The sequence below is a fragment of the Micropterus dolomieu genome, linkage group LG18, assembly GCF_021292245.1.
Source record: "Micropterus dolomieu isolate WLL.071019.BEF.003 ecotype Adirondacks linkage group LG18, ASM2129224v1, whole genome shotgun sequence".
Lineage (NCBI taxonomy): Eukaryota > Metazoa > Chordata > Actinopteri > Centrarchiformes > Centrarchidae > Micropterus > Micropterus dolomieu.
The window spans coordinates 30,425,835-30,434,665 of NC_060167.1; the positions used below are offsets into that span (position 1 = coordinate 30,425,835).

At 40.2% G+C, this 8,831-nt stretch overlaps 1 protein-coding gene across 1 annotated transcript; it reads left to right on the forward strand.

Moving 5' to 3' along the window:
• Positions 1–1,722: 1,722 nt before the first annotated feature.
• LOC123956556 (protein transport protein Sec61 subunit alpha-like 1) lies at positions 1,723–6,529 on the forward strand. The gene is made up of 12 exons (XM_046028815.1): positions 1,723–1,875; positions 2,705–2,772; positions 2,892–2,957; positions 3,045–3,123; positions 3,344–3,475; positions 3,663–3,772; positions 4,072–4,225; positions 4,329–4,489; positions 4,618–4,815; positions 4,991–5,182; positions 5,274–5,350; positions 5,461–6,529. The coding sequence occupies exons 1-12, from the start codon at positions 1,869–1,871 to the stop codon at positions 5,645–5,647; spliced, it is 1,431 nt and encodes a 476-aa protein (XP_045884771.1). The 5' UTR covers positions 1,723–1,868; the 3' UTR covers positions 5,648–6,529.
• Positions 6,530–8,831: the final 2,302 nt, after the last annotated feature.

Sequence of the window (8,831 nt, forward strand, 5' to 3'; positions counted from 1 at the left end):
TGTGTGTGTGAAAAATAAATTGCAATGATATATGATAGTAGGTCCAGAGAGTTTAAACTGATCCGAGGTACAGATGGCTGAAAGCTCCACTCAACGTTGTGCTATTACTTCATTAGTTTGGGTCAGTGGCTAAGTGTGCCCCCAGCACTGTGGCCAAAAGTGCTGACCACTTTCCAATGCAGCAATCATTGAAGCAGAATTTGAATACTAAAAGAACTAAGTAGTTTTTATTTTTGATTTTTTCATCTGATAGAATTTCCCTTAACGCGTACCCACACCAACTCCACCAACAAATACCACACACACAAACACAACTAGCCTGGCTAAATATCACCACTGGGGCAACACTGAGCTCTAGTGGTGAAAACGTCTCAAGAGAAATGATAGCATGAGAAAAATGAGATTGCTTCAGGCATAATTTTATTAGAACTAAAGGCATGACATTTTTCACAACACTAAATACTTAAGTTTTAATTTAACACTGTAGGCCTATTGCTAAAATGTTGTACATTAAATATTTTTCACATATAGACCTACATGCCAATGTAAACGTAATTTGTAATTCCTTCTGCTACACACACACACACACACACACACACACACACACACACACCATATGACTTGTGTAGGCCTATATAATATGGTAACATAAAATAAAACAATACAGTTAATCCAAAAAACCGTCTTCCAATGACTGTATTTATGTCAGCGGTAACGCATGTTTTGGCAGTAAAGCCGGATACAAAACAAAAGTGTAGCGAAGTTTGAAGGAGCTACCGGTGTTGCCATTATAGTGTGTTTATGTGACCTACAATCCTGGTGCAACTATATTTAGTCAAATAAACAGGAAACTGAATCAGAGGCTCTTTAACAATACAATTAAGTCAGATACATCCTGTGTGCTATTTTCCATGTGACATCAGGCAGTTTGGGTTTGACTGGTTTGCTTGCATGTGTAGTGGAGGAAGTTTTGAGATAGTTTGTGAAAGTAAAAGTCCTGCATTACAAAACGTACAGGAGTAATATCAGCAAAATGTGCTTACAGTATCACAAGTAGCCTAAAAGTTGTCATTATGCAGAAAATTGACCCTGTAAATGTTGTTAAGGACAATGAATGAATATAGCCAGTTTGAGTACATTATTCCACGAAACTTGTCAAATAAAAATGAAATGTCTTTTACGATCCTGTTGTGGCCAAAGTTGGGACGTTGAGACTATAGTAACGTTATATATAGTACACTGGTATAAGACTGTGTTACTGAGACTCATGCATGATCAGATTAACGCTAATGATCAAAAATGTAAGACGCAAACACAAGGCAGACATGTGCTGGTTACTTTGTGACATTGTTTGCATCATCGCACTGCTTTTTCAGTTTACATTTGTCACTTGTCTTCCTGGCCTGTTCCCGTCTACAGTCGTATTATGTCAACACACCCGTGGCTCATTTTCATAAATCTTTCTCAAAGGGAGGAACATAAGGGGTCAAACCATAGAGGGTCAAACACGGAGGTTACTGATCAGAGCTGGTGAGTCTGGAGTAGGGCGCCCTCTGGAGGATGGGAGTGCTCTGTGTTACAGGAGGCTAAACTATAAACGTGTAAAATTAAAATCGTTCGTTTTCCGAGTTGACAAGATTTGTTTGTCAGTTTAAAGAAAGGGTCTTCATAGATACGCCTGTCCGGGGCCTGCAGGGTGCCGTGATGGGTCAGTGTGCGTCTCAGAGAAGTGACGTGTGTTAGCGGCTTGTCTGGTGACGTGTCTCTGCTCTCCCTTTTCTTACGGAGCGGCTGGATGGAGCCACACTGACTCCACTGAGCACTCAAACTGGTACCAGGAACACGGCAGGGCTCGGACTAAGGACACCATGGGGAGTACGTAACACTCTTCTCTTGTACACGCATGTTGAGGGGGATCTAAAATACCTGCGGTGTTTGTAATGTCGGACAATAATGGGCGTAAAGCGTTCGTCGGAAGCTAATGGTAATTAGCTAACCTTGGGTAACGTCAGGTTAGGTGGCAAGTTGTAGCTAGCTTATAATGGGAGCTAATTAGAGGTTTTTCTTCTAATCAAATTGCGTCTCGCTGTGTTTAACTAACGCTACCGAGGTTTGTTTCACTGTCAGAGGACATTTCAAACACCTTGCCTATGCCGTGCAAATAGGCGTCAAAGCTTCCTGTTTTAAAGTGATTGCTCACTCGTTTTGTGATTGAACGCTGGTTAGCATCAGGCTAGCTGTGTGGATTGTTCCTCTAGGGTAGTCCACTGTAGAGACGAGCTGAAACTGGTTTCTTCTCGGGTTTTTTCATACGAGTACGTTGATAGATTTGAAATGTCACTTTGGCGGTCAAAGTTAATTTAAGTGACTGACCCAGCTGATCAACACCAGACAAACATTCAGCAGCAAGGCCGCAAACTGTCTAAAAATGACTAATAGTTACTCTAAGCCTTGCTCAAGTTTATGTGTTTCTGTATCCAGGTATTGTTAGTGAAATACTTTGCTTGTTGCTGCACTGGCCAGCTCACCCTTGGCAGATGGTGGTTAGTGATGACGTAGCATCTAAGTTAACCTTTTTTTAAATGACCAATAACCCAAGATATGACCCAAATATTGCTGATACTGCGAGGAGAGCTGCTGGCCTTAGGTGTGGTGTAAATGCACTGCTACTTGTTTTTAACCTGCTAACCTGCTCTTTCTGCAGTTAAATTTCTGGAGGTCATCAAGCCATTCTGTGCAGTCTTGCCAGAAATTCAGAAGCCAGAAAGAAAGGTAAGCTTCTTTCTTATAACACATAGTATTAAGTTGCATAATTTACGCACTGTGCTTTATAGATGTACATGATCAAAATGACATGCTCTTTATTATTAATTTTTTTTTTCACCTTACAGATTCAATTTAGAGAAAAAGTACTATGGACTGCCATCACACTATTCATCTTTCTGGTGTGCTGCCAGGTTAGTATCTGTTGATGACAGCCCACCTCCTGGTTCTTTTATTAATGGTAGTGGTTTGTGACGCTGTTTGTCTTTTTCTCAATTCAGATTCCTCTCTTTGGCATCATGTCTTCAGATTCAGCAGATCCCTTCTACTGGATGAGAGTAATCCTGGCTTCCAACAGAGGTGCTTGAATTGTATATGTTAAACAGACTTCTTTTCCATCTTGTGCAGCTCCAACAAGGAGAAATGATCTAATCCCAGTGTTGTTATCAGGCCTGAGATGATCCCATCATCACTTTATCTGATAAAGTGTAGGTCCTTGTGTAGTGTTTCAGGTACTGTTGCTATTGTTGTACTAACAGAGGTATACAGTGACACTCATGCTTTTCACTTTGTCCTCCAGGTACTCTGATGGAGCTGGGCATCTCCCCCATTGTCACCTCAGGCCTCATCATGCAGCTGCTTGCTGGTGCCAAGATCATTGAGGTGGGAGACACTCCGAAAGACAGAGCCCTCTTCAATGGAGCTCAGAAATGTAGGTTGACGACTCACTACATGTGCTATTTTTAGAATATGTACATATGTACATTTTGAAACTGTGAAGATATTTTATTTGCTTTGAAGATGACAGACACGACACTGTTAAGTAACATCAGTAGTAGCTGTCCCTGCAAGATTGCCAATTGCAAATCCTTTTTTTTTTTCCCCCTGTCTTTTTGCAGTGTTTGGAATGATCATCACCATTGGACAGGCCATTGTATATGTTATGACTGGCATGTATGGAGACCCTTCAGAGATGGGTGCTGGGATATGCTTGCTCATCATCATCCAGGTTAATAAAAACTCCCACTGCTGCTCTCTAGCCAAAACCTTTGGAAATGTGTGTTTCTGGAAACCGTGTCTTAATCTTACCTGCTAAATTACATTCTTTGTAGTAGTATATGATGATGCAACCTGGTTTTAAATGTGTGTCATGAATATAGTCAGAAATTATGTTAAAGCTCAAGTATAAAACAGGATAGCTCTTGTGCCATTTATCTGTTGGGCTTTACATTATTTTCTTTTTTTGTGGCAAACAGCTGGTTGTCTGGCTCAGTCGGCTCGATACAAACCTCCTGCCTGTTTCTTCAGCTCTTTGTTGCAGGTCTTATTGTCTTGCTGCTGGATGAGCTGCTCCAGAAGGGCTATGGTCTGGGCTCGGGTATCTCTCTCTTCATTGCAACCAACATCTGTGAGACGATCGTCTGGAAGGCCTTCAGCCCCACCACTGTCAACACTGGCAGAGGTATGGGTACTGGGAAGGAACACATTTTAAGTTACATGATGGTAATGTTCATCTGTATTATTATTATTATAAGCCTAACCATGACTCTGACCTTTTTATCTAGGTACTGAGTTTGAGGGAGCCATCATTGCTCTCTTTCATCTTCTGGCCACCCGCACGGACAAGGTGCGCGCCCTGAGAGAGGCCTTCTACAGACAAAACCTGCCTAACCTCATGAACCTCATCGCCACCGTCTTTGTGTTTGCAGTAGTCATATACTTCCAGGTGAGCTGGCGGCACCAACTGAAACACAGTCCAGTGTCTTCCCTGCTTACATATCACTAAAGGATTTGGACTACAGGCTTTGAAATGAATATCAGCTTACTGATTGGCACACTCTGTTACCTCACCAGGGCTTCAGGGTGGACCTGCCCATTAAGTCAGCACGCTACCGTGGTCAGTACAACACTTACCCCATCAAACTGTTCTACACCTCCAACATCCCCATCATCCTACAGTCTGCCCTGGTCTCCAATCTCTACGTAATTTCCCAGATGCTCTCGACACGTTTCAGCGGCAACTTCCTCGTCAACCTCCTGGGAACCTGGTCTGTAAGTATATGATGGTTGCTTCTTTGTAATATGTTTAAAGAGCAGTGGATTGTATTAAGACGTCTTTGTTAATTTCATACAGAGAGTCAGCTTCTGTTTCTCTAGTGTTCTAGTTATTCATGGACATGCAGCATCTTACTAACGAAATCTTTTTTCTTTTCTTTTTTTTGTTTAGGATGCCACGAGTGGTGGACCAGCTCGGGCCTACCCAGTAGGAGGTCTCTGCTACTACCTTTCTCCTCCAGAGTCATTTGGTTCTGTTCTGGATGACCCAGTTCACGCTGTTATCTACATTTTCTTCATGCTCGGCTCCTGCGCCTTCTTCTCCAAGACCTGGATTGAGGTCTCAGGATCCTCTGCTAAAGATGTATGTCTGTGTTTGTTTGTATGAGCATTTGCAACTTGCTCCATGTCAGTCCCACATGAAATGAACTTGCTGTCATCACTTTGTGTCTCAGGTGGCGAAGCAGCTGAAGGAGCAGCAGATGGTAATGAGGGGACACAGAGAGACCTCTATGGTGCATGAGCTCAACAGGTACAGGGCAAACTTGCAAACAGAGTCTGTGGTTTGGTGATTTCTACCTGCAGCTTATGCAAAGTTTTCCTATAGAATATTTATGTATTTATAACTTCTATTATTTGCAGGTACATCCCCACAGCTGCTGCCTTTGGTGGCCTCTGCATAGGAGGGCTGTCTGTCATGGCTGACTTCCTGGGTGCCATTGGTTCGGGTACGGGAATCCTCTTGGCTGTGACCATCATCTACCAGTACTTTGAAATCTTTGTGAAGGAGCAGAGCGAAGTGGGCAGCATGGGAGCTCTGCTCTTCTAGAAAATACCAACCTTCTGACACACATTGGACACAAAGCATCCACCCCCCCATCATTTAAAAAAAAAAAAATAATTTTTTGCATCGTTTTGCAATTCGCACAATCAGTACCTTCTGCACCTGGGATAGGTAATTTTTCACCACCACTTGATTTCCACCATACCACTCTAGCATGTCAATGCTGAGAAAACAGGTTCAGTTACTCCCAGGGTTAAGCATAGTATTGTGTCTCTTCAGTCCTTTTACTCCAGTAGCTGTTACCCATGTCTTTGCAGGCTGCCTAAGTCCCCACTGACTGTCTTATCAGCTGGAAAATGCCTAAAAGCACGCTAGTGTGAGGTGCCGTCTTTGACTTACCTCAGGCATTGTTCATTACTGCATGTTCAAGGAACACTATAAGACAGCGGCAACATGTTAGTGCTTATTTTAAGCTGAAAGCACAGTGCCTGGACAATTTTGGGGAGTTGAAAGAAAGCCATGTCATGTTCATCACAGGTAGCAATCATGCTTGAGATTTCTTGAGGCCTATAGTAGGATGTGAAAAGTATAAACAAAATATACTTGTGGTCCTGATAAGGTTTCTAGTAATCTCAGAAAAGCTGTTGATGGTTTTAATTTACCTTTTTATTTTGATATTTTAAATGATGGACTATGTTTATATTCACTCTGGTCTTATGTAGGGCACAGTGTTTGCCCTACAGTGTTTGTCTGTGTCATGCTCTTTTATTCTCAGACTGAATCGCTGCACAACACTGCCGAGGTGATCGGGAGGAGGGTGGGTTTGATAGGGATGAAAAGGGGTCTCATTTTGGTTTTTACTTTATGTAACAGACATAATTGTGTTATTAAAAAAAAAAACAGGACCTTTTTTCCAACACACTTGCATTTTGATTCCTGTTGTCTCCTTGTTGTGCTTTGGTGTGGCATGTTCTGTGACGAGTACAGGATAGATTTGTGGGTCAAATAATAATAAATTAAGAATAATGCACTGAAGCATAGCATGCAAATAATAATAATAATCTTTATTTGTAGAGCACTTTTCAAAAACAAGTTACAAAGTGCTTTAACAAGGGTAAAGACAATAATACCCATAACAATAATACAAAAACGATACAAGATAAAAGCATGAAAACATTGAAAAGACTAAAATACACGTTTAAGATAAAGGCTGTTCCAGAGCCTCGGGGCCCTGACAGCAAACGCTCTGTCCCCTTTAGTTTTCAGTCGAGACTCTGGAACAGACAACAGACCTCTGCCCGAGGATCTCAAGATACGTGCTGGTGCGTATGGGACTAAAAGGTCAGAAATATAACAAGGCGAGAGGCCATGAAGAGCTTTAAAAGTGATCAATAGAATTTTAAAGTTAATTCTAAAACATACTGGGAGCCAGTGTAATGAAGCTAAAATAGGAGTAATGTGGTCATATTTCTTTGTTTTGGTTAAAAGCCTGGCAGCTGAGTTCTGGACAGTCTGGAGTCGATCAATAGATTTTTGGGTTAAACAAGTGAAAAGGCTGTTGCAATAATCCAGGCGTGATGAGATGAAGGCGTGTAAAATGGTCTCGGTGTCCTTAAAAGTTAACATTGATCTAATTTTTGCTATATTTCTAAGTTGATAAAAACATGATTGAACAAGCTTTGTGGTGTGCTGCTCAAAATTTAAATTACTATTAAACCAAACACCAAGGTTCTTTGCCACAGGCTTAATGTGATTTACTAGGGAAACAGCAGATGGCAGTATTTGATTTGCCATCAGCTGGGACCCGATGACCAGGATTTCTGTTTTGTCTGAGTTCAGCTGGAGGAAATTATTTGACATCCATTTTTTAACTTCACAAAGGCAGTTGTTAAGTGAACTTATAGTAGTGGTAATAATATTACTTTACTTAAATATAATACATTTTTTGAAAACATTTAATTTCTGTATACTAAATTACATTGATTCACTGATGCTTATTAAAATTAAATTCCAACAATTCTTTACTCAATAAATGTAATTGTGCACAACTTATACTCTGAGGGAAATCTACTAAAAAAAATGTATTATGCTAGACTCAAATACTAATGGAAACTCACTCAACAAAATTACTACTAGTCAAACTTGAAATTTCCAAAATTTTCAGATAGTCCTGAAAAATACAAAGTCAACACCATTATTACAATTCAAGTTCCCTTTATTAGTATCAAAACCTTAAACATCTTCTGTCATTTCTACATTTAACAGACACAAAATAAGGCACATCTTGCATAAAGCTGAATAGACAAAGTAATTGCTTGATCAGATAATTAACCAGCAACAATTCTGATCATTTGTTTTCATTCTTTTTTGCAATAATGTTGTACATTCTCTATTTCCAGATTCTTTATAAGATTTTTTGGTGTTAAGTGATAATAACTTGAATCTCTTGAGCTAAATAACCTTTTACAACTTACTTGACTGTGTTTTGTGTAAAAAGCGACTATGCATAATTTTATTCCATGAGCAGCACTTTTACTTAAATAATATAAAAGGGAGCTTTAAATGTGAAGTTTTATGGAATCATATGCAAATAAAATAGCTAATAAAGATTGTTTAAAATAAGAAGTCCCACACTATGCAAATTGTTAAGTCAGGTAGACGAGGTAATGGAACAATATCAGGATTTCTGCAGGTTTCACCTGGTCAAATTTAAGACTTTTTAAGACCATTATGAATGAAATTTAAGACCTATATCATGACAAAAAAAGAAACGCACAAAGGAAATGCAGTCACAAAATTACTTGCAGAGTAAATCAATGTATTCAAATTAAGGTAGAGTTATGTCTACAAAATTGGCATCGGATGATGTCAACAATGAAACACTGGGATGGACGATGACATTGATAAGCTAATTAACAAGCTGGCATGCGGTGACGTGAAAAATGGATCACCGGTGGAAAAACAAAACAAAAAGAGTTCTGTGTCTTTTCGGTGTCTTTATAAAACATAACCTACTGCTGATGGATAAACTCATGGGAGCAGACAGGGAGACAGAGAAAACAGGGAAAGCCGGTGTGTTTGAGGTGAGAGACCAGAGGTAAAGGTGTGTATGAGTGAGTGCAGGGAGAAGGTGAGGCAGGCGCAAAGCAGGTACATTTACAGATAATAGAAATGTCCCTTGGGATTAAAACATGCTTTCACAGGGCGGTATACAGTAATGTAAAAACCT